At 46.0% G+C, this 26,146-nt stretch overlaps 2 protein-coding genes across 8 annotated transcripts in view; both read left to right on the top strand.

Moving 5' to 3' along the window:
• The first annotated feature begins 1,661 nt into the window (after window positions 1–1,661).
• On the top strand, window positions 1,662–18,981 carry uso1 (USO1 vesicle transport factor). 6 transcript variants are annotated; one of them, XM_010888366.5, is made up of 27 exons: window positions 1,662–1,909; window positions 2,977–3,063; window positions 4,443–4,507; window positions 4,629–4,705; window positions 4,965–4,976; window positions 5,279–5,338; window positions 6,785–6,885; window positions 7,161–7,263; window positions 7,396–7,451; window positions 7,969–8,089; window positions 8,326–8,504; window positions 8,769–8,909; window positions 9,420–9,508; window positions 9,661–9,815; window positions 10,125–10,330; window positions 11,547–11,567; window positions 13,396–13,506; window positions 13,815–13,933; window positions 14,274–14,455; window positions 14,634–14,755; window positions 15,059–15,197; window positions 15,490–15,653; window positions 16,015–16,086; window positions 16,217–16,315; window positions 16,462–16,560; window positions 16,917–17,132; window positions 17,956–18,981. In XM_010888366.5, the coding sequence occupies exons 1-27, from the start codon at window positions 1,844–1,846 to the stop codon at window positions 18,019–18,021; spliced, it is 2,928 nt and encodes a 975-aa protein (XP_010886668.2). In that variant the 5' UTR covers window positions 1,662–1,843; the 3' UTR covers window positions 18,022–18,981. The 6 variants fall into 6 exon arrangements, with proteins under 6 accessions (XP_010886668.2, XP_010886669.2, XP_010886671.1 ...); XM_010888367.5 differs by lacking the exon at window positions 4,965–4,976; XM_010888369.5 differs by lacking the exon at window positions 5,279–5,338 and having other exon boundaries at window positions 1,663–1,909.
• Window positions 18,982–21,401: 2,420 nt separating this feature from the next.
• coro2a (coronin, actin binding protein, 2A) overlaps window positions 21,402–26,146 on the top strand; it is a 30,830-nt gene continuing 26,085 nt past the window's right edge. For both annotated transcript variants that reach the window (XM_010888372.5, XM_020043966.3), the window contains exon 1: window positions 21,402–22,145. The gene's annotated coding sequence lies outside the window, so the exon portion shown is untranslated. The remainder of the gene's footprint in view (window positions 22,146–26,146) is intronic.

Genomic DNA, 26,146 nt, shown 5'->3' with positions numbered 1-26,146 from the left:
TCTCATAGAGCTCCACTCCTGTGGAATGATCTGCCAATTAAGGTTAGAAATGCAAACTCAGTGCAAACTTTCAAGTGTCTACTAAAAACTCATCTCTACAGCACGGTTTATAATTAGGTGTAGCCTGGCCCGGGGGCGTGAAGGTGACCAGTAGGCTTGATACTGTCCACCCTTGCTGTCTTGCCAGGTGGGCTCTCGTCGCCACTGGGATGCCCTCCCTCCAATGCCCTTCGGGGGAAGAGTCACTGGCTTGTTGTTGATTCTCTATTGCGCACTTGTGCAGTTGGGCTGTACGCTACTAGCAATACTCGGCCCTCATTCAGGGGGGTTGCGGTTGGTGGGTGTCCCTTTGGTTGATGCCTGGCAATGTGGTTGGATTGATTTCCTGCCTGTTGGGCCCTGTCCGGGGCCTCCCCCGGGTAGGGCCACAGTGTCACCGGACCCCCCCGTCTCAGTTTCCAAGGTGTTACGCTGCTATATTATTGTGCTGGGGGACATGAGGGATGTACTACTAACTTTTCTCAGTTTCCTCCAATTTTAAATTTTAGAAGGAGATGAGGTCCTGGTCCACACCTGCGGATTACCTGGTTTGGGGGGACCGTTGCTGTTCCTGTCCTTGTCCACCTGGTCATACTTCTGACCTAGTCTAAAATCAAATATACTCTGGATTTAGCCAAGAGAAATTTATTTATTATTCCAATTGGACTCTTAATATCTCACCCGGCACAGCCAGAAGAGGACTGGTCACCCCTCTGAGCCTGGGTCCTCTCTAGGTTTCTTCCTAAAATTCGACCTTCTTAGGGAGTTTTTCCTAGCCACTGAAATTCAACACTACTGTTGTTTGCTCCTTGGGGTTTAAGGCCGGGTGTCTCTGTAAAGCACTTTGTGACAACTGCTGTTGTAAAAAGCGCTTTATAAATAAATTTTGATTGATTGATTGATTGATGATGCCCTGATGACCCCCACCTGGAAGAAGGCAACACATATGTGAGGATGGAAAGGAATCTCTCTCTCTCTGTAATGTTTTAGTGAAACATTTAAAAAAAAAAGAAATATATAGAAGATTCACAAATATCTGTTCCAATTACATTTACAAACATATGCATTAAACTACATTTACGAATGCATACAAGTATGCTAGATTACAAAAAATATATATATTACACTCAAGAGGTTTCCTAAAATGCCTTCAACTATACATTTTACATGTATTATGCCATGTGTTTGTGTACGTGTGTGTGCATCTTAACTGTCAGGAGAAAGAGGTAGTCTGTACCTATCGGTTTCCAGGAAGAGAGAGTGTAGGGGTGAGGGGTTATGCACCCCAATGATCATGGGGGTTCATGGGCTGCATATTATACAGCTGCAGGCATTCAGCTGTGAGTTGCTGGTCTCTATTGTAAACATATTGTCTATGGTAAGTGCTTATTATTACATCATATTAATTACAGGTATATTTATATCCTCTTTATGCTGTAGCACCAGGTTTATGTTTTTGAGTTTAAGCTTTTTAGTGGTGATGGCTACACTTTTCGTTTCTGTAGCTATCCAATTTGTGTACTGTCTTTGTAGGTACTTAGAGTTATAAAATCCTGTACCCCTTTAACTAATAGGCACTTGTCCTCTGATCAGCCACGTAGCGCCACGTCTTGGCGCTTGCGCATTGGCGAAATATCACTCAAGTTCCGGGGTCGGTCCAGTAGGTTGTATACAGTAAAAAAAAGAATCAATATTGAGTCGTTTTAACATTATTACACACTCGCCTTGCACGGCAAAAATATTTCCAAAGTTTATCTAAGATTGTTGGAATTCCGAACATATCTCCAAGAGGACGTCAAAGACGATGAATTTCTTCAGGGGAGTGATGGGTGGACAGACAGCGGGGCCGCAGCCGACTGGAGCGGAGACGGTGAGAAGCGCAGCTCGGCTAGCCGGCTAACAAACTAGTTAATGTCACACAAACACCCGGTCGCACAGAATTATATTTTGTCTAGTTAAACCTAATCTACGTGAATTCCTGCATGACAAACAACAATCTTCATTTTTAACTTTTTCCAGGCTGAAAGACCGGTTTAGGCCTAGTGACAGTGCACTCTACAACCAACCTCATGAGCACAAAATGAATCGGTCAATAACTTTACAATAATTTCATTACGCGAACTTATCTGCTGAGAGCTGGCTAGCTGGTGAGCCAAATGGGGGTATAGGAAAACAATCGAAATGATGTTCCCTGCTGCTTATCCTGAAAAGTGCTAGTTAAGCGTTTTCCCCCTGAAAGAAATGCTTGGCAAAGGGAGCTTGAAACGGCCGGCTGTCACTGACTGAACAAATGGCTTCTCTGGAAAGTAGGATCTCGTTTACGTGCCTTGCATCCATCCAACTGTTTACGGTCATATGAGACATTACAGCTATCCCCACTTGGTTTGCAGTGCACAGACCAGAAACAGCCTAATGCAACATGAATCCTTTCCTGGGGTCTGGGAAGCTCTGCTGCTGGCATTCCAATCGTGCTGACAGAATAGGCTGGAGCTGGGTGACAGACAGATGCCTCTTCTCCCAGCCATACAAAAGAATGTGTTACATATTCCAGCCTATGTCAAGCAGGCCTTTCAGTTTAATGGCTGCGTATATATTCATTCAGTCGGTAGACAAGTAATGATTGTGGGGTCTTGAATTTGTCTGTTGCTATCCCTCCTTTAAGGACAAACTTCTGTTGAATCCATCCGTCTGGGATGTCAATGTTCATGGTCCGCGCAGGTGCTTTATCCTGTGGCTACGGATCATGCTTGTTCCCAACCCATGTTTGTTTAAAATGAGCCAATGGCATGCTGTTGAACGTGGTGTGTTTATTAACCATGCATAGGCTTGACTGAACAGTACGTTGTCCTGCGTGTGCAGGGATCGTATGGTGTGGCATTAGTTCCTTTTGTTGTGGCCGTCTTGTGTCAACCACCCGTTGTTCTGACTGACCCACAGATCCAGAAGCTGTGCGACCGCGTGGCTTCCTCGACCCTCCTGGAAGACCGGCGGGATGCGGTCCGCGCCCTCAAAGCCCTCTCAAAGGTAGGACGTAGTCACATCGGGCTCATCTCAATGGGTCTGCCTCTCCTAATGTTGTCACACTGCCGTGAGCTCTGTGGCAAGGCTGCTTCAGCGATGTAGTTCATTCCGTTTGCTTTTTCTGTTACGCTTTGAGTTCTGTTCTGATGCTTGTTGTTTCGAGCAGTGACACACCCTCAGTCGCCCCTAAATCTGTGTGCTAAGTGCTGTCAAAACAGATTTGCGTGGCATGTGTCTCAAGTTGTCACTTGAGTGTCTTGTCACCATTCCGTTATATTCTAATCAGGAAAAACACTGGGTGGATCTTTTGGGCCGTGGATTGAAGGGACGCAACTATATAAGATATGACACTCCCGCCCAAGACTCGGACACGTCGCTCACATCGCTCGCTTGCTAATCAGTACCTAAGTGGTTGGCAGTCTAGCTGATGACGCTGGCCGCTAATGTTAACTGTTAGCAATAAACGCGTGATGTCCATTTTGATGGGTGATGTGAGACTGAGCTTGAAATGTTGGTCTCCACCTGGGTGTCATAATGAAATGCCGTGCGACTGATGTCACTGGTCCAGGGAGGCACCGAGTCAGGCCAGTACGATGGACCCGGTGGGGCACTGGTTTTGTAGCCAGGGGCTTGCTGACCATGATCCTTCCCATAAGTCAGCAGTGTTACTGTGTTGCGGGCAGTGGATAACGTGGCAAACCAAAAAACATATATATTTTTTTTTAGGCTTCAGAATTGGATTGCAGCCAATACAGAAAATGGCCAAAGGGGTAGCAATTTAGGGTTTTTTCAGGACATTTCAAATGATGGAAAATCCAGCGTAGTGGACTTCAAGTCCTAGATCGCTCGTTATATTGTCACATTGTGGCGTGGCTTGGTATCGCGTGGAATGGTGTAGGCTAGTGCCAAGTGTGTTGTCACTGACTCTAGCTGCATCCATTTTAGCCATGGCCCACCAGTCGGTTTTCCCCACTCTCGTACCTCTCTGGGGAGGAAACAATAGAAAAGGATGCCACTTATTGGCGACGACGCTTAGCCTGCGTCAGCCTGATTTGCTCCCTCAGTCACTACACTCTAGTATTGTAAAGATCTAGAGACCTTGAGGCTGTGACTGAAAGACTGGGCTGCCATTAGTAACCCTAAGTAATGAGTTCATCGGGGATGAATAAAAGGTTTAGGAGACACAGAGTTGCTCACACACAGGGCAGACTTGGGGAAAAGAACCCTTTTGTTGCTCCTGTAAATTGCTCCGGATAAGATCTTCTGCTAAAACACTGAAATGTAATGTTGGAATGCAGAGTCGGTTTACAGCTGAAGTGCTGCTCAGTGGGAAACCATCATATGCTGTTGTCATGACTTGACTGTTGGTTTGGATTTTGTAGAAATATCGCTTGGAAGTTGGCACCCAGGCTATGGATCACCTAATTCACATCCTGCAAACAGACAGGTACGTCTTTACCCTTCATGAACAGCATTTTGTATGGTACCTGGCTAAAAGAAGACCTAAGGGATGAAACCAGTGCTGGTTGTTTCGAGATCCTAGAAACGACACCTTTCATTTTCTCCAGGTCCGACTCCGAAATCCTCGGTTACGCTCTGGACACTCTGTACAATATAATCTGCAATGACGAGGAGGAGGAACAAGGTACTAAGATGTTTTAAGATCTTTTGTCAGAGCTCATTTTTGTCTCTTTAAATGACGATAAGGATGTCCATTCTTAGTAACCATGGCATGTGCAATTGAGTTCAATTACTGTCAATTAATTGGACATCAAATGGAAAATGGATCCTGTCATCCACTACCAAACTCCCCTCCACTCTTTCTCTCTTTCCCTGTGAATGTATATTGCTGTGTATGTAAACCTCTCTCTCTCTCTCTTTTCTTCCATGTTTTAACTCTACAGACGAATCTGAAGGTAAAACTCTTGTTCGTGCATGATGTTCTCACTAGCCACTAAGCAGAGCTTCTCGCAAATTACAGGCGTCGTTCTGGTCCGCAGGTCGAGTGAAAAGCAGCGCTGCTTTGATTTGTCTCTGTTATGCGTAGGGCGATAGGTTAGACTGACGGCCAGAATTGGGGGGGGGGAGACACGCGCATGGCTGTGGTTCATGTTTCTGCAGTCAAGTCTCATCAGGCCCCTCATCAGAATGTGTGCCATGAAGCACAAGGCCTCAATCTCTCCCTCTTCCCCTCCCTCCATACTTCCCATTCTTACAGACATGATGGCCTCTCCCCATATCCCTGTTTCTGGGAGGAATAAGATCGTGCCTGTGCCGGGTCAGTAGTGGTACTATGGGTGGTCCTTGTCCCAAGGCCGCCTCCCTTGTGGGGATATCTGCTTTTCAACTGAACTAACCTCACTAAGATGTTTTGGTGTTTTAATGGGAAGAAATACTTAACACATTCAGGACTTGGGGTCGGTAATAATGTGTCACTGTTATCGCACCTGCCTCGGCTGCTTTTCCTGCTCTGCGTGTTTTCTTTCCATTGCTTTTCCAGTTTTTTCTCTCTCACAGTTAACACGTGCAGTCAAGCACATCTATACATTCATAGGGTGACTTTTAGTTTCTGGTGGAAGGATTGTTCCGAGAAGCCTCCTCCTACTTACAATTGGATACCTTTTTTTTTTTTTTTTTTAAAAAGCATTCATTGGCAGTGGAGATGTTTTGATGGTTTCGTTAGTACAGAATGTTGGGTTATTTGGTATTAGACATAAACTATTCCTAGTAACCTAGAATCCTAGGTAATGTGTGTGTTGTCTTTGACCGAACACTCCAGGGCAGTGTTTCCCAGTCCTGGTCCCCGGGACCCAAGGAGGTGCACGTTTTTGTTTTTGCCCAAGCACTCACACACCTGATTCCAATTAAAGACCTGTTGATAGGTTGATTACGTCACTCAGGTGTGTGAGTGGTAGGGCAACATTTGAAACGGGTGTGTGAGGGCTAGGGCCAAAACAAAAACGTGCACCCAGGGCATTAATGTGCTGTTTAGACTAGATGTTAACCAGGTCATCTCGCCTACTGCTACATCCTCTTTCACATGACAATATGGCTTGGCTAGCTCCTCCCCCTCTGGACCTACCTACCAACGCCCATCTCACTTGGCTAGCTCCTCCCCCTCTGGCTCATAGCCTACCACATGCCGGTGACATCAGCAGTCCTTTTCCTATGCCCCTTGTATGGTTTCTCTTGCACCTCACTCCCTCGGCTTGTCTGTCGTTTTCTAAAACGTAAGGTGTATCCGTTCCGCCCCGACCAAACATTTTATTTACAAAAATGTTTAGTCAAACAGGGTGTCTGTCTGACAGATTCTGTTAGGTCCTTTCCCATTTCATCTTACACTACATAATGGGGAGGGAACTACCTGTGACATAATGTTTTGTAAATAAGAGGTTGTTTGTTTGTTTATTTATTTATATTAATTATTTATTAATATGAATAACCCCTGTTCATGAATTGGACTATAAATATAACCTGCATACTCTATCCGGAGGAAAAAACCCTGGTCTTTTTCATCAAGGTTTAAGCTTGGTGCTGTGCATATTTGCTTATCCTTGCTGGTTCCCTAATGATATATCTTAATGCCATTATAAGGATCTATTCATAGTCTGTAATATGGTCACAGTGCCTCTGAGAGACCAATCCCTGTGAACAAGCCTTATTTCACAACTTTATTTCTGTGGTGCACAGACTCTTTCAACCTTTGACCTTTGCCCATTTTCAGATGAGAACACTCAGAAGCAGGAAGAAGATCTGGGAGTCCTATTCACCGAAAAGTTCCTCAGGGACTCTGAGAGCGTCACACTTCTACTGACACTATTGGAGGTAAACAGACCAAGGACCCGAACCTCTACTCAGTTCTTCCATGAAAATTAGTCTGACCATTTCATTCATTAGAAGCCAATTTGGCTTTGTAATTGCATGGATTGATATACAGTGCTATAATTTCATATCCAGGCCTGAGACTTGTATTTAGAGAGTCAGGGCAACTTTCAGAATGTTTTATATTATTGTGGTTTTAAGCAGTCACAAGTTCTTTAACGTTGTCAGATATTCCCAGTGTAATGACCTGACTGTCATACTACGTCCTTGTTTGATAGGAATTTGACTTCCACGTGCGCTGGCCAGGGGTCAAGCTGCTGACCGCTCTGCTGAAGAACCAGTGTAGTCAGGTCCAAGGGGTCATCCTGGTCAGCCCTATGGGTGAGTTCTCCAACCACTATTGATTCCGTTGAGCCTTTTTGTGTCGCTTTGTCTCCCCTAATCTGCCTATAGTGAAGTGTTTTCAGGCCAAGTCGTTGGTAATTTTCCAAGGTCTCTCGCTGTCCCCTGCAGGTGTTTCTAGACTGATGGACCTTTTAGCCGACTCAAGAGAAGTGATCCGCAACGACGTGAGTTCTGGTCTCACTGTTTGCTTTGGTCGTAGGTCTCCAACATCTCTTGCATGAGAACCACTTCTCTTCTCTGCACTTCTTCCATTAGTCCCCAGTGTGTATGAGGAAGGACTGCTTTACATGTTTTTTCAATATACCTTGCCAAGCGATTTATAATGGGTGATTTAAACTCTGCTGAAATGCTTTGTGTTGTTTTCAATCATAATTAGACACCCTGGGGGTGTTGTGGGATGTAGCCAAAATTCCATGGCTACAGCAAGATTTCTTTTTTGTAGTTTAAGGGAACGTTGAATGTTCATCTGTAAACCCACAAAACGAATCATAGACAGGCAGACTATGATTTCAGGAAATGAATGATCAGATTAGGCTTTTTAGGCTAACAGTGGCTCAATGGCAGTGTGTTATGCGTTGTGACTCTGATACGTGTGAGATTTGTTTGGCTAGCAGTTCTGTTCTATACGCTGCCATTTCATGCAGCGTGTGTTTAATACCTACCGTTTTGTTTCCCACTCAGGGTTTGCTGTTGCTGCAACACCTGACTAAAGGCAACGCGGCCATTCAGAAGATCGTGGCTTTCGAAAACGCTTTTGAGCGCCTGCTGGACATCATCACGGAGGAGGGCAGCAGTGATGGGGGTAAAATCGAATGGAATAGTAGGGCCAATAAGTAATACCCCCTACCTGGTGATAAACTCAACTATGTTAATGCCTTACAATTTTATATGATTTAAAACACACGTTTGAGTTCAGCAATGGGGCTTACTAACGCAACATCCACCTTCAAGTGAACGTGTTTCAGCAACTTGGCGATTGTTGTAGAGAAATGAAGGACTTCTTGACAAACTGTTTCCCCGTTCGTGCTCACGCCGCAGGCATTGTGGTGGAGGACTGTCTCCTGTTGCTCCTCAACCTCCTGAAGAACAACAGCTCCAACCAGAACTTCTTCAAGGAGGGCTCCTACATCCAGAGGATGAAGCCCTGGTTTGAGGTGGGCGACGACAACTCCGGCTGGTCTGCCCAGAAGGTCACCAATCTCCACCTCATGTTGCAGGTAAACCTTCCTGTGGATCAGCTTCAGCAACGGCAGGGAGAATTCGTGTTTTCAGCGCTGGGTTGAAAATGCAGAATTCCACGGCCATTGTGTTGTCTGCTGTTTGAACATAGAAGAGCCTTCATCTATTCCTGTGTGCATAGCCAAGCTCACCGCGCAGCACATTGTTGGTATTCTTGGCGGCGGATGGTGACGGATTTTTGCTCTAGATATGTCGATCGTAGCGTTACATTATTTAATTTTTTTCTGTGTCGTCCTCCCCAGTTGGTGCGGGTCATGGTGTCCCCAGGGAACGCCCCCGGAGCCTCCAGCAGCTGTCAGAAGGCCATGTACCAGTGCGGCCTCCTGCAGCAACTCTGCACCATCCTCATGGCCACGGGTGTACCTGCAGACATACTCACTGAGGTAGCTAGCTATTTAGCCTCCTTTCCCCTCAGTCCTACCCGCTGAGGTGGCTAGCTATTTAACCTCCTTTCCCCACAGTCCTACCCCCTGAAGTGGCTAGCTATTTAGCCTCCTTTCCCCTCAGTCCTACCCGCTGAGGTGACTAGCTATTTAGCCTCCTTTCCCCTCAGTCCTACCCCCTGAGGTGGCTAGCTATTTAGCCTCCTTTCCCCTCAGTCCTACCCCCTGAGGTGGCTAGCTATTTAGCCTCCTTTCCCCTCAGTCCTGCCCCCTGAGGTGGCTAGCTATTTAGCCTCATTTCCCCTCAGTCCTACCCACTTAGGTAGCCACCAGTTCAGCCTCTTTTCCTTACTACTTTTTTCCCTCCTTCCTCACTGCGGTTAACATCCCGGCCAGTTGGCAAATGCCTCTGATCCGAAAAGGGAAAACCTGCACTGACTGGAATATTTGTTAAACTCAGAAACTATTAAAACTTTTTTTCACTGCCGCCCCCCCCCCCCCCCATGTCAGACCATCAACACTGTGTCAGAGGTGATCCGCGGCTCTCAGACCAACCAGGACTACTTTGCGTCGGTCAACGCCCCCTCGAACCCCCCCAGGTGAGTTGCACCTCACAGAGGTCAGTTATCAGTAAAAGTTGTCGTCATTACGGAAGGCCCCCATTCCCTGACCCCAGACCTGTCACCGTAGTGCACCACATTGGTACCGTGGTGCCGTCTTGACTCTTAAAACCTCCGTGCTCTGATCCCAGGCCTGCCATAGTGGTGCTGCTGATGTCCATGGTGAACGAGAGGCAGCCGTTTGTGCTGCGCTGCGCTGTGCTCTACTGCTTCCAGTGTTTCCTCTACAAGAACCAGAAAGGCCAAGGGGAGATTGTGGCCACGCTGCTGCCCTCCACCATCGACGGTTAGTTCAGTTGACTCCGCACTGTGTTGCTATGACGAAAGCGACGACCACATGATATACCCACAGCTGCCTCATAAGGAAATGAGACCCGTTTTATAATGTATTGTTATTTCTTAATCTTGTTGTCAGGAACGTGGACTTGTAACCCCCATGTGATGAATAGCCCCTTCTTTAATGTGTCAGATGATATTAGTTACAGCACGTTAAGTGTGAACGCACACCCGAAGATGTAGTGGATCAGAATCGCAAAAATGTGTACGCTGGTGCCCATTGGTTAAAATACCTGTGCCCCCCCCCCCCCTCCCCCAGCCAACTCGATCTCCGCCGGCCAGCTGTTGTGCGGGGGTCTCTTCTCCGCCGACTCCCTGTCCAACTGGTGTGCTGCCGTGGCCCTGGCCCACGCCCTGCAGGACAACCTGACCCAGAAAGAGCAGCTCCTCCGGGTGCAGCTGGCCACCAGCCTGGGCAAACCCCCGGTCTCCCTACTGCAGCAGTGCACCAACATCCTGTCACAGGTACGGCGGACGGACGGGCTACGTTCCGGCGGGTTACGCCGCTAGATGTCTTTTCTCAGCGGCCAGTTAATTAGGTCGCACCCATCTAGTTCCGGGGTCAGGCCCCTTTGCTTCCAGGAGCAGCCTGAACTTGATATTTTTCACTGGGATGTTGGTCTATGTTGACCCGGTGGTGTCCTGTCAGTTGGCGCAGATTTGACCGCGCCGAACTAGCGTCTCATACAAAAGATGCTCTATTGGGTTGAGGTCTGGTCACTGTGTAGGCCGGTTAAGTAAAATTAATCCGAGTTTATTGGGCCAGGCAGTGTTTTTTTTGAGACATCAGTTGTACAAGGTTGGTGATCCAATGGAGCCGACTTGAAACCTATCTACTTTGTACAGCGGCCCGTGTGACTCTGTCGGCTGGAGGTGGCCATTTATACACACCTGGTGGTGAACCTAATAAACTGGCCACTGAGTGTTGCCTAATGTCAAAACATGCGTCATACAGTCAGGTTCAGCACACATGGAGAGACAGGCTAGCATGTTATTATGCTACGTCCACACAGAGACATGCTACCATGTTATTATGATATGTCAACACAGAGACAGGCTAGCATGTTATTATGCTACGTCCACACAGAGACAGGCTAGCATGTTATTATGCTACGTCCACACAGAGACAGGCTAGCATGTTATTATGCTACGTCCACACAGAGACAGGCTAGCATGTTATTATGCTACGTCCACACAGAGACATGCTAACTTGTTGTTATGCTACAAGTAGACCTCCACACAGAGACATGCTAACATATTATGCTACTAGTTGACCTCCGTACAGAGGCAGGCTATTATGTTGTTGTGCCATGTCCGGAGAAGTAGACCTCCACACACAGACATGCTAACATGTTGTGCTAGAAAGTTGACCTCCATACAGAGGCAGTTAAACATGTTATTATGCTACAAATAGACCTCCACACGGAGATAGCCTAACAGGTTGTTATGCTACAAGTACAACCCCACACTGAGACATGCTAACATGTTATTATGCTACAAGTAGAACTCAACGTGTCCCAAACGGCACCCAGTTCTAAGTCATACACTACAAAGGGAATGGGGTGCCATTTGGGACAAAGGCATACGGACCGAGTATAGCCCAAAGTTCTGAGACAGTGAACCTGTTGCTGCTTGTATGTGAAGTTGCCCAGTGTCACGTACGGTTGTTGTGGTTTTGCAGGGCGATAAGATCAACCGGCGGGTGAGTATCTGTCGTGTGGGCGGTACCCGTCTGTAATGGTTTGGCTTTGGCATCAGCAGGTTGCTCCTACTCTGTGTTCCTTACGTTGGGGGTTTTGGCTTCCCGGTTCTGTTTTCGTGTACCTTTTCGGCTCCCATCATCTTTGTGTTCGCCTGTCTCACCTGTGTTCTTGTCGAGTTTTGTACTGACCCTTCCCTGAGTCCCAACTCCCATAAGCCTTTGCTTCGACCCCTTTGCTGTGTTTGTTCTATGGGGACTTGACTGTTCTGGTGGGGTGGAGCCACTGCAGAACTCCTGTCCTTGCTCTTGTCCTCCATAGACCTGTTGTTAGAGGGTTTACCGGTATTGTTACAGTCACCCTTGCTGTTTCTCCTCCTGCACTCTAGGTGGCACTGCTAACAGGGAGGGGCACCAATAAAATATATAATTTACAGTTGTGATCATTTGTGTTCCCTCTCTTCATTTTCCCTCCTTTCCCCCTTCAAAATTTTTTTTGGTTTTGCATTACGTCTCCATTGGAGGCAGAATCGGGAGTGGTCATTGCCAGACCAAAAATTATTAGAAACACTAACTTTTGTTCCCCTTTTCCTCTCCCTCTTTCAAACGTTTTGCTTTGCGTTACCATCGGAGGCTAAATCAGAAGAGGTGATCGCCTTGCCGTTTAGTTGATAGTAAGCCGTGTGGTCACGCTGACTCGTTCACGTCCCGCACCCAAACTCCATTTGGAATGAACCCTGTCCTTGTCAGCCCTGAATCACCCTCACAACAGCAGAGGTGTCTGCATCGCCACCCAGCCTGCTTCCCAGAATGCCGCCCCGCTCTTGGCGTATAGCCAAGACAAATCCGTACAACTCAAGGGAGGCGGGTCAATAGTGCCCATCGCTTGAGGCATACCGTTAAGGCAACAGCCTCTTGTGTTTCCGTTCCCACGGAAATGCACGGATGCTGCTTTTTAATTGTGCCATTATTGTTATGACATAGCAACGAGTTTGTCGTTCTTCCTTTGTGGTTTTCACCTGTAAGCTACATTTGGTAGCGGCGTCTTAGCTTAGTAACGTGCTGTTGTATCACCTGCTTCTTGGCTAAGCTGTGGAGGAGTTGCATCAACGATCCTTCCTCATGTGATACTGCTAGCGGTGGTGACTGCAGAGGTTCCTTCAGGACCCGGATAATGTCCAGGTTTAGCTCTCTTGTTACTCCTTTCCTTTGAAGCTATCGCCGGGCATCCTCTTATAAACCTAACCCTGGTTTATTAAACATGTTTGCATAGAGTTTCTCTCTTGTTATTCAAATAACTCTATTAATCACTAATGGTGTGCATTGAAGTCATTGTCGTGGTGCTTTTGAAACTTTTATAACCTGGAATTTGCTGTTCAACCTGTCCTCCTCTGCCCCCCGAAAAAAGAAAATGCTTTACTATGAGGTTCCAACCAAAGTAACATTTTAATTGTAGCCACCAGCAAGCAAATCCTTATTTGGTTTTCGGCGTGCCATCAAATTACCATCGAACCAGATCATATTCCACTTTGCAGTTGCATAGATTTGTGTTAATTAAAATGCTTTATTTGGTTGGATTAAGACATGCATGTTATCCAGAGACATTCAGGAGACTAAGTGAAAATACGAGGCATGACACGTTAAAATGAACATCAAAACGCAGAGACAGATGCTAAGAGATGACCCTCTAGATTAATTAAACTATCTCCACGTTAAGGAGTTGTGTTCAAAGCGCAGGAGCAACATCAAGCATGGGTTGTGTTAAGTCAGGTGTGTTAATTTAATGAGGTGTGTGTGTGTTTTCATGCGTGTATATGTGTGATCTCCGCAGGGCAGTAAAGTGCAGACGCGGGTCGGACTCCTCATGCTCCTCTGTACCTGGATCAATAACTGCCCCATCGCCGTCACGCACTTCCTGCACAACCAGGAGAATGTCCCCTTCGTATCCTTCCAGAAAATTCAGTCGAGTGTAATCAGAAAGACTTTGGTATACGAGAAGTTGTCAGAAAGCGCCCCGCCAATGTTTGATTGTAATCCCCTGCCCTTTCTTTACCATTAACACCTTGTAGTTTGTAGGGATTTGACAAGTTGTGTCTGTGCGTGAAGGACCCCACACAAACGTCACCCTGCTTGAACAGCGTGAATGAGCATTTTGACAGGCGCCGGAGCGCTATATGACAACCCTTGCCCATGTGATGATGATGATGATGATGATGCTGTCTGTGACCCTTAACCCCTGGCGCCCCGCAGCTGACCGGCCAGATCTCGGAGAACCTGGGGGAGGACGAGAGGTTGGTTCAGGGCCTGTGTGCCCTCCTGCTGGGCATCTGCATCTACTACAACGACAACTCTCTGGAGAACTACACCAAGTACGTCACCTGACACCCATCCTCTTCATCACTCTCATACAACCCGCAGGACCCCTGTTAGAACATCACTACATACACACCCCTGCTGTCCCAATAATAATAGACCGGGGGTTCAACTGGTGTTTGTTGTATTTGAGCTTTTCTGGAGCCAGAATTATTAAAAGGTATTACAGAAGTCCAAACCCGATTTCAGCCTTTGTGTCTCATGCGGCACCCGCACCCGCGCATTGAAGCACGCACATGGCTCGGACCACAAGGCAAACCGTGCTATAAGTTGCGTAGTTCGCGTTGTTTTTGCGATGCTTAGTGGCTAACCCTGTGTGTTTCGTCCTCGCTGCAGGGAGAAGCTGAAGCAGCTGATTGAAAAGCGCATCGGGAAGGAGAACTTTGTGGAGAAGCTGGGCTTTGTCACGAAACACGAGTTATACTCCCGCGCCGCCCAGAAGCCACAGCCTGTCTTCCCCTCCCCAGAACAAATGCTGTTCGACCACGAGTTCACGAAGCTGGTCAAAGAACTGGAAGGTTGGCGTGACTTACCTGATTACAACCCTGGCATAACCTAAACGCAACCCAGCAAAAATACCCCCATGAATGACAATCTCCTTGACATCTCCAATTCTATACTTCCTGCCTTTGTTTCTTTTTTCTTTGGACCGCGTGTTTCTGACCGACGCGTTCACGGTCTTCTGCGTCTCCACAGGCATTATAACGAAAGCGGTCCACAAGTCGAGCGAGGAGGAGAAGAAGGAAGAGGAGGTGAAGAAGACACTGGAGCAGCACGACAGCATCGTCACCCAGTACAAAGACCTGATCAGGGACCAGGTGTCTGACCCTTTAACGTTTTTTAAATGCATGCACGCACGCGTTTCAGAAACCTAACTTGTCTTCCTTTCAAATATCACCAAGTCCATTCACTCTCTAAGCTGAGTTTAACCTTCCAAGTCTTTGACACACATTTGTCTAAGGCTCAATCCATTCCTGTGTTCCTGTGTCCCCTAGTAAAATCTGACCGGCCATGACGGCGCGACCCACAACACAAAATGCTTCCCTAACACATCCCCATGTCCCCAAGTTCGAGCCGTCTGCTGTCTCTGAACGAGGCCTGTTCCTGTTTGTCCCTTCTAGGACGCCCAGATCCAAGAGCTCAAAGAGCAGGTGTCCACCTTGTCCATGAACAATGAGCAGATGCAGACCCAAATCACACAGCAGCAGTCTCAGATCCAGCAGCATAAAGACCAGTACAACATCCTCAAGCTGAAGCTAGGTGAGCCGATCATTAATTGGAAAACATTCAGTCATTCAGTCCACATCGTGGCTTAGGCCGCCGCTTAAAACTAACGAAAAATGTATGAATACTGGTATTTAATTGTGTATGTTGTGAATTGTGGGATTACATCATTCAAATCCTGAATGCTTATTGGCTGAGAGCCATGGTATAACGTACCACTCCGCGATGCGTCATGCGTGAGAACAGCCCTTAGCCGTGGTTTATTGGCCATTTATCACACCCTCTCACACCTTATTGGTTAAATGAGCTGTGACTGTGTTGTCTCCAGGTAAAGATCCCCAGGGTCCGTTCACCCAAGGTGAGGGCGCCCAAGTCAACGGTCTGAACACAGAGGAGCTGGGCCAGCTCAGAGAGGAGGTGGAGGAGCTCCGCAGGCAGCACACACTGCTCCACACCCAGCTCAGCGAAAAGGACACACTCATCAACACACTGGTAAAGATCTCCTTGGACACCACGGCCCGTGTTGAAAGTAATTTGTGGATGGAGCAGCTGCAAGTTTGACTTTGTCTTGGACCTTTAAAAGATCTAGAGCTTACTAAAGCTTCTGGAATGTGGGGTTTGGTTTAAACAGTGCTGGCCAGTAAGCAACACGAACAGGTACCGTAGGCTGCGCTACAGTTAACGCCTTCCGCTGTACAATTCAAAACAACACTATTCAGGCTCGTTCATAAATGCAATAGTGTGGAGTAGTAGGGCTGAATGGCAGGTAACTGACCACCAGCTGCTTAGTGTCACGCAGGTAGTGCCAGCAGTGGACCGGGTCACGTAGTAACTCTGTGGTTCTGTCCTGTAGAGGTCTGGGACTGCCGAATCACAGACGGCGGACATGGCAGCAGGAGGGTCTGTGGACACAGAGCGACTCAGGGTAAGGCCGGTCTCACGCTCTTTATTTGTAGGATGGACTGGCTGATGGAATGGTTGGTGCCTGACCGCACGTTTCATTAGGTAGACATACTCCTAGTGGTTGGTTTACGGTTGGTTGTCTCCCCGCCTAGGAGCTGGAGTTGTTGAGGAGTCAGGTCCAGTCACAGTGTGCAGAGATCAGCCAACTACAGACGGAGAGGCAGGAGCTCATCAGAAGAGCCGAGGCCACGGTGAGCAAACGTGACCTTTCACACACAGGTGTTTCGGGGGCGGGGTTTGTATGCACAACTGAATGTAAAGACTAACATAACTATATCTCTATCTGTTTCTTTCTATATCTCGCTCTCTGGCTCTCACCTGTACCCCTCTCTCCCAGCCCTTGGCGCCCAGCAGTGGGAGCTCAGCAGACGATGCTAAAGCGGCCGAACTGGAGAGCAGGCTGGCAGCTCAGAACACAGAGACGGAGAGACTCAAGGTACTGTACTGGCCGGCTTCATCTCAAGTCAGAAGGACATTGTCCTTGTTGAAAAGCATCAAAGGGAATTACAATTTCAACTCTGCTAGCTGCCTAACCGTTCGCTGAAAATGCGGCTAAAGGTTGACCAAGACCTCGTAGTTATTCAATTTAGATATGACAGTGTATGAGTCCGGCTGCTCCCTCTAATGTAATGTCACAGGAAAAGCGCTTCTGTTGCGGTTGAGCTATTAGTGTTTTCGGTCAGACGGCCGCATGCGATACAGCTGCCTTTCAAGCTTTGTCTGGCGGCCATTTTTCTTCTTGCTCAATCTCAATTCCCTTCTGTCCCCATCCCCTTTGATCCCCAACTTCAGGAGGAGTGCCGCGGCCTGAGGGAGCGCTGTGCAGGGCTGGAGCAGCAGTTGGCGACGGCCCAGAGCACGGTGGCCATCGAGCAGACGGAGAAGGCCAAGCTTCAGCAGGACGTGCAGGAGTCCAAGAAGGAGCAGGACGACCTCCTCATGCTGCTCGCCGACCAGGACCAGAAGATCCTCAGCCTTAAACAGAAGCTCAAAGACCTGGGAGAGACGGTAGGAGAAACCAGCCCTGCTCATTGTGGCTCTGAATGGATCTAGAAAGTACTAGAACTCTGGAGAAAGATCCTCTGCCTTTAGAGAGGCTTTTCATTTAGAGGGCTGAGTTGAAGGTGCTGAAGTGGGACTTGTGTGATTAAGAAAACGTTTTTTTTAGAGCTCACGTGTTGGGCTGAATGTGTAGTATGTTGTTTGTATGAGCATAAACTTTACATGAGTCAAGCATGACATTTCAAGTTGGTAAGGGAATGGTTTTGATGTCGTAGGTTACAAATCACTACATGCATGACAGAGTACACCATTTTCACAGAGTACACCATTTTCACAGAGTACACCATTTTCAGGGACCTGTTTTTGCTTGACAGCTCCACTTCTGAAACCAGTGGCCAGGAATCACAGACTGCATCTTTAAGGCTAGCTGGCATGCTATTATTTAATATTCAGGCTAATATTTATTTAACATTATTATGTCTTTGGGGCGGTTTCCTGTAACCATATTAGGCTTAATCCTGGGCAAGGCTTTCAGTCTCAATTTAAATCTCCTTTTAGAACAAGATTAGGCTTTGTGATCTTGCCTGCACTTCAATTTTATTTTTCATGGATCCCGTTTTGCTGTTGCCATGGCAGACACTGTTATTCCCAGGGTGCAACACTTAACAAAAATACAATAAAGATGAACAAAACATGAGCATTTCTACATACATTTAGAATATGAGTATGTGGACATTAGACAAAATTACACGATTTATGTCCTAACCAGCTAGCCCTGCCTTCCCTGTACTCCCAGTACTCTAGTTAGAATGTGACCCTCTTCTCGCAGGTTGATGAAGACGAAGAGGACGACTTGGACGCCAGGGACCTCGATGAAGACGAGGATGATGACTAGGGACGGACTGATAAAAGACAAACGGAAGGATGGATATGTGGCAAGTGAAAGGCAAAAATGCCATTGGCTCGTTGGTGACGTCGTTCTAATAAACAATTAGGAAAATGGAAGAATATGACTAAACCTAGGTTCTCTGTTTATCGCTCCAGCCCGTCATACCCTCTTTATGTCTACAGCCCCCTTCATCACTCCCACATCGGGTAATCCATTTTAATGTGTACATGATTTTATTCCAAGATGAAAGTAACACCACCAACACGATTGTCAACCGCATCGTTAATCACACGCCCAGTGCGTTCGTCTCTCATCTTCTACCGTACGAGGAGCCCGGCGAGACACTGCTCCCTGCCTTTCAGGCCTTTTGTTTGTACTAGCTGAGTCACCTTGAGGCTCTGCAGTATGACATTCAACAGCTAGGCTAGGCTAGGTCTTGTTTTTTTTTTTTTTTTTTTTACCACACAATGTTCTTAGTCTGAAAAACATTACTCAAGGCAGTGGAGAAAGAGAGAGAGAGAGAGAGAGAGAGAGAGAGAGAGAGAGAGTGACTGAAGCACAGGAAGGATGGACAGATCCGGCGAACGAACTAGCGGACGCTCTTATTTGATGACGCCCCTCCCGTTACCATGGTAACTACACTGGAGACCACCAGTTGAAGACCTGTATGGATCCTGGAGGCTTGATGTCCTTATACATACCCCCCCCCCTCCCCCAGGGCACCTGTTCTTTCAGTTGTGTCAGTGCTCTATTTACAACACTGATAACTGTTTCCAATTTGAGTTTGAACTCCAACTGCAGTTCTGCTTTTTCAATATGCTGCAACGATAGAAAAAGAGGTAAAAAAAAAAGTTATTTTTGCAACTTTTCTATCTGGCATTCAGCTTCTGTATGATTCTTGTGTAACTTATCGATTTATGAGCCTCATTGAAATAGGTAAAAAATAAAGAATATATGAATCTAAAAGTTGTAGGAATACTTACTGTACGTGTTTTACCACTTTGCTAATCTAGTTAATACAAATCAATGCAAATGTTGAATACATTTTAAATTTTATTTCAACCATATTTTAATGTAATTTTACTGGTGTCATTACACTAAACCAACATTTAACAGGTACACCACTAAATTGAACCATCTTACAAATCCATGTTGCTGGTTTCTGCCTATGTTTTAGTGATGTATTAGACGTTTCCATTTATATATATTTTTTATATTGACTGTTGGAGCTCCGCTGTAACAGTCGATTTCAGTGTTTGATAAACAAGAGACAACGTATTGATTTGCCCTCATTTAGCTCTACTGAATTTTACCGTTCCAGTTTGAATTGTTTTTTTAAGGCATCCAAACAAGGACTACAGTATTTATTTAGGCATCTCAATCTAGACACCAAGTGAATTAGCATCATTGTTTATTTTTGGTCTCTGCATAAACATTTTAATGACTTAACAAATGCTTCTTGGTTTTACTTTTTTATTCATACTTTTCGTTGATAGTTTTAGTAAAACATTAGATCAACCCTTAAAATTACTTTGTTTAATGCACACTAACACACCAAGAATTCATGAAGATGCCACACCTTCTAGAATGTACATACTGTAGTTGTAGTTTATTTTTGTCGTTGTCCGGCTTAACCCATCAAAGCCTTTTAAAAATACTTAACCATTGATAGTTTTAATGGCATGACAGACAAAATTCTCATAGAAGGTTGGAGGTCAGGACTCCTCTTAAATGTAGAAAAACTGTCAGGGTTAGAGTTTACTCAGAGCTGGGCCCAGTTGCTAAGGCAGTAAGTTGTCCGTAATTTTGACTGTGGGCTGACTGACGACCAGGCGAGGAAATCTCCAGTACTTTGACTCTGGCACAGTAAGTAGGTAAATCCTTGGTTATGCTCTCTGTACCATAGCGCTCTTTTATTTTGAATGACGTTTTAGTCATTTAGCACACTTTTATCCAAGGTGACTTAAACAGTAAGTACAGGGACATTTTCCCCAGAGCAACGTAAAGTGCCTCACCCGGGGACACAACGCCAATGGACCCAGTCGGCATTCCAACCGGGAACCTTCCGATTACAAGCCTGAGTCCCAAGCCACTGACGCCCTTTTACAATACTCTGCAGCATGGTGTGATCAAAGCTGGACCCATCAATGTTCCCTGGAATCGTAAAGCGGGTCCCACAGGTTGTTTTTGTGTCCCTTCGGTCAGGGATGGAAATAAACACGGGACACCAGGTGTGGGCAATTAATTTGTAGGTAAAACCAGAGACTAGCTGGCCTCGCACCTCATAGTTTAGGAATGCTATTGCTGCTTTTACAGTTGTTTTCTCAAAACGTGTATTGTACATTATGCACCCAAGAAACACTGACATCATGGGTGTGTGTTCCTATGAGGTAGGTGATTGTGTGCCGAATTATTGGCATTTACTGTGCATGACACTTTTATTTTTTGACAGCACCCTGTTATAAACTCGGAATAACATGCGTGGGTGATTCAGACATGGTCTTCTAATGCACAGTAGTGGACAGTTGTCCTATGGGAAAATACCCCATTTAGGTTTTGTGCACAACCCAGTTTGCCCCACTGACAACATCACACAAGTAGGAGAGCTTGTCTTGTGTATGAGACCGGGATTGGGGTTAATTCCATTTAAATTCCCCTGTGAAGAGAGGAGGAATTGGAATTTCTGTGCATTATAACAGGACCTGGAATTGAACCCAGCCCATCCCGATATGTTCCCAGAGACGTGAGTAATTATAGTCTTGGTCTTGTCCAGGAAGGTTGATAGTCTCTGGTCCGGACCAGATATTGGTTTTGTCCCTAAAATGTTCCTCTGAGGCCGGGATTTCGGTTTCCCCGTTAAACTCCCCCTGTAATAAAGTGTACATCCACCTGGGGGCGATGAAACGTGCCATTTGTTATGTACAACATGGATTAGGACGATGGCGGTAAAGAATACCGTTTCAGTAAATATTAGAGCAGATTTAATTACTAAGAGCATTAATAATAGATGTATGCATAAACAGACGGTCTGCTTTCCATTAAAAAGCAAAAATACATTGGGTAAACCTTGTGAATATATAATTGTTGATATGCAAGTATGCATGCCATGTTAAAAAGAAACAAACGGGATACTATTCATCAACTACACTGAACCTGTTTTTATTCAACATTTTGTATTGGATAAATTAGTCTATCATTTATGTATGACCCAGAGCTATGTTGGCGAAATAACTATAACTGGTGCTGGCGGCCCACATTGACCAACAAGATCCTCTACAACGAGTTGGCTAATTACTTTGTTGACAGATCTGCTTTTCCGAATCTGGATTATCTGCTTGATGGGACAAACGGAAGCGCGGATGCCACTGGACATTTAGGATCCCAATCAAATGTGCGAAAATACCCATTATGTTCATAGCTGTTAGGCCTAATGATAGTTAATACTGAGCTACTTCTGACTTGTGCACGGTGTGCTCACTGCTTAGCTGGTTCTGGTTGTTTTAAATATCAATGGCACCGTGAGGTCACAGCTACGTCGCATCCATAGGGACCATCCGCGATTGTTCCCGGGGTTACCATATTGCGCACGTGCTCTGTGCGTCAGGGAGGGATCTTTTACCTTGGCCACGGTCGGCAGAAGACTCAGCAGTCTGTACGTTGCGAGACAAAGGCTGACCACCAGGACTTTAGGGATTCGATGCAGAGCCAGATGACCGGGTAGAACTTGGCCTAGTTGCAACCGCGCTCTTTGTGGGAGAGGGCCCCTCCTCTCCCTCCCCTCCGCGTCTCTGAGCATCTCTCCACCCCTCCTAGGTTGGGTTCCGCAGCGCTTTTACCTCGCGTTTCTGTTTTTTTTCATCACTGCAGTTGATGTGTGAAGCCTGTGAGCTCACAGACCGGTATCCGCCTCAGTCAAGCCAGACCTTCATGATTTCTACTTGACCGTCTTACAGCTGACATGTAAATAGACTTGCCAGCCGGCTGTTCAAACGAGTCAGCCAGGTAGGGCAAAGACACCCAGCGTCCCGCTGCAAGAGAAGCACAACATTCCAGCTATCCACCACTGCAGTTTGGTCCCCCCTGGAAAAATCGTGCCACCTGCGGACACATCTTTTATGACCGTCTCGAAGGTAAGAAGTTGTTAGAAGTGTAGCCGGTCTACCGTTCGTGTCCTGAAGGGAACATTTTGCATTTGGTTTTAACTACTGACTGAATGGTGATGTTTTAAGACGTTATCGTAGCGTAGCCGAAATAATGTTTTGAAGGACGGTTTAGTCATCTTGGCTGACCGCATGGTTATGTCTACAGCGCTGCCACGCAGCCGCATGTAAGGCAACTACTATACTTAATGATATAACGTACAGCTATGATCATATATAGTTACTAAATTGACAGTTTCACATTCCAGGGTGCATCCCGAGCGCCAGTATCACTTTTATGGCGTTCTACAGTACTGCTGGTGTTTTTGTCAGGTCACCAGACGATGTTAGCGTGGTGTTTCTGTGTAGTACTTTATTGTGGCATAAAATAGGACGTGAACTTATTGACAGCATGATTATTTGCCTTTTAAAGTATGGGTTAAAGGACCTAAGCTAAACATTCTCGTACGCTTGCTTGTGATGGGATGGATTCAGTTCTTCAGTGCCTCTTCTTATTAGTTTGCGAGGAGAGTGTAGTGTTGACCCAAGTGTATTTAACCTACTAGTGTGACGCAATATAAACCCATTGGATATACCACCGGAACAGCATTGGCTAATACTACTTTGTCATTAATTGAATTAATCCCGAATGCGTTTTATTTGCCTAGAATCACTCTTTGAATAGTTCTGTGGGGTGACGAGGTGTTAGTGACGTAATGAAACGGCATTGATCGATTTGTATAAATTCTCACAGCCAGTTATTTAACACAGGTGTGGACAAATGTGTTTATCTGTCCTGTCCTTGTGTGGCCTATTGTAGCCTAGGCAACATGGGGCAATAGGCAGTATAGATGTGTTGATAACAGATGTTTGCCCTCCGAAATGTGTCCTGCCAAGGCTTTTACGCTGGCTGCATAAACCGCCCGGCCATATCTGTGGAATTTTAATTCTAAGGCAGTTTTGGAAGTTCAGTCCCCCCAAGAAGCACCCAATTCCCTGGCGAGTGCACTTATGGGGAAAAAACAAAACATTGGTAAATTCAAATGGAGGTTTAGGCTGCTTGTGTGGTGGTGTTGTCCCTGTTGACAGTGCATAGGGGAAAACGCTCTGTTTTGTCCAAATTTGATCAGACATTCAAACAGTGTCATATAATTTAGTGTTTTACATGATGTGTAGAGAACACGAGGGACCTCGTATTGACTTTATTTACGCTGAGAGACTACCGTAGAAGGAACATGCGTCGTCCTTTCTCCTAGCAGAAAGTATCAAAGTCCCGAGAACCTGAGATTTCCCTGGATCTAGAGTTGTGGCCTTGTACAACCACGGCCTTGTGTGATTTCAGACACCGACAAAACTTGACTTATTCCAGCGCCAGCTTATACCGCTGTTGAGCAAACAAAATTGGAAAGGGTTTGCCTGTATGTTCCGGACCGGGAAACCCATAACTATGTTATGTTTTGAGGTGTTCAAGACATTGAGTTGCCATACTGGTATCCAACATACTTAAGATGTGTCCGCCCGTGGTAACTTACTGTCACACTGGTGGTAAAATTGCTTGGTTTCCTGCAACTCTTGAACACGCCAGCGATGTTCAGTATGAAGAATGCATGAAGTCAGTCTGTGGAATGTTTCCTGGAATTGGCACGGAGGTGCAGAAACCAATTAGGGGCTGGTGTTGTGTAACATGGGCCGATTGGACTGGGCTTCTCCAACCTCTCCTTCGGGGAACGCCAGCATTTCAATGTATTTAAACTATTCCAGAGCTAGCACACCTGTCGTCAACCCATTATCACGCCCTTGACTAGGTGAATCAGATGAGCTGGTTTTGTCAGCTTTGAGAAGCATCTAAAGTTAGGCCGCCGTGGAGACCAGTTTCGTCTGTGGGCAGCCCTGTGTCCAATCCTTTCCATCCTCTGTCTCTATTTTAAGGTCTAATGAGTACTTGGGAAAAGACAACTCTTTCCCTCATCTACTTCACTTGACCCAGCTGGTTAGTCATAGTGGTTGGCGACGTGTACTTCTGTGCGTGTTCTGAGCCTAGACACTTTAGAACTAAATCGCTCATTAAAGAATGCCTGGAGGGGAATGATGTCACCTTAAGTCCTTGGTTGCCTCATTGTCAGTGATATATAGTCTGTTTGCAATAGGGAACTTGACTTGTGTATGAAATCTAAGTCCATTATTTCCCAGACCAATGGTGGACTGCGGTCTTCCATAGAGCTTTAACTAGGAGAGGGGTTATGTAGCTTTGGCTCCATCCCTCCTTCGTGTTATTGATTACCTATGGCTTCCTGTCGTCCCTCCAATGGTGATTGGCTACCTATGGGTTCCCGTGATCAGGCGGCAGGGTTACCTGGAGACAGAGTTTGACTAACCCTCGCTACTGCTGCCCATGTCATTGAGTTACACTTTTTGTGTTTCTGTCTGGTTCCATTCTTCTCAAAAGGGTCCTGTTATTCCCCCTTTTACACTTGCATCCTCAGATCACATTCTATGGCCCGGAGAAATGTTGTAGGTCATTAGTGAGGATCGATTGGTCTGATTTCATGGTTACTGTGTGTTTAGACAACCAGAGTTTTCTTAATGTTGTGACTGGCCCTCACCACTCCTAATGCTGGCCCTCACCACTCCCATTCAAGGGACCAATTTGTTGTTGGGGATGTTTATCCTAAAAATCCTAAAATACTCTTAGGTAACCTCTGAACTGTACCCACGTGACTGACACAAAAACAATCCGACGGTCACTCACACACACTGTCAGATTGTCCTCTTGTGTTGCCTTTACCGTTTCCATTGGCGTTTTCTGAACATTCACGGAAGTGTGATTACATGGATTTTATGTGATTACTTCAAGGGGTATTTGTCAGTTGGCACTTGATCTAATTTGAAGCAGATTTGATGCAGCTCATCGGCGCAATCAGGGTCAGGAACGCTCCGGAGCGGAACGACAGATTATCTTTTTTTTATTTTACACCGCCTGCTGGAGGATTCGAACCTGCAAACGAAAGGTTGTTGGTCAGATGCTCTAACCACCACGCTACCTGCCCACCCCAGCAATGCTCCCAGGCCGTGACGTCATGTATGTTTCTAACCCGCCAGCTGTCCAGTACTGAGGGATTATCCTGGGTGGGTGGTGGACAGAGCGAGGGAGGAGATTACTGTAAGAATGGAGAGTCCTCTCTTTTCCCATTTCCCGGCTCCAACCCTGCTCTGAATCACATTGCTATTTGTATTCATGGTAAAAAGTGTCCCGGCTGCTGACGTTTTAGGCCTAGCGTTTGCCCCGCCCAAAAATGTTTTTATTAACCCCTAGTGTGTTGATTACACTGCATTTCCAAAATGCTCACATTAACACTTGGGAAGTCTTCCAGTGCAGCTTGTGTGTTAATTTGGGACTGGGTATTGAGTGAATTCATCTGGACTTCATCTGGAATTCATCTTGACAGTATTGATTCAGTTCAGGGGTGCTGTTTTGCCATGGAAAACGTTGCCAGAGCAAATCAGATTATTAGAAAAGAGACAAAATACATCAGACATCCACAGTTCTCTTAACACAGAACTAGTTGAGAGAACAACATTTAAAATGATTTTGCGGGAAAAAATGTATCTACATAATAAAATTGTTATAGCTATGTGCAGTTTTGTGACCAGTTGCAGGTTGTACAATGTGCTAACCATCTATATCAGAAAATACCTTGGCTCTAAGACCATAAAGTTGACCGACATTTATTTTTGCTCTCCCTGTTTTGTGCCGTTCTATAGACTTACTTTGTTGGCACAGTCTGTGCTATTTGAAGACCTCTGATTTGGTTTATATTTTATGTTATATAATATGGAGTGTATACATTTCTTAACTGTTACTGGCTTCTGCTTATTGACTGAAAGTGTGTGTGTTTCTTTTTGGAGGATTTCATTGAGGGTCAGGGTCTTTGATTACAACATGTTTGTCTATTATTCATGAGGAGCAGAAGGAGCAGAAGGAGAGGGCTTCG

This window comes from Esox lucius, chromosome 25, assembly GCF_011004845.1.
Source record: "Esox lucius isolate fEsoLuc1 chromosome 25, fEsoLuc1.pri, whole genome shotgun sequence".
Taxonomy (NCBI): Eukaryota; Metazoa; Chordata; class Actinopteri; order Esociformes; family Esocidae; genus Esox; species Esox lucius.
This window is presented reverse-complemented; position numbering and strand designations above follow the sequence as displayed.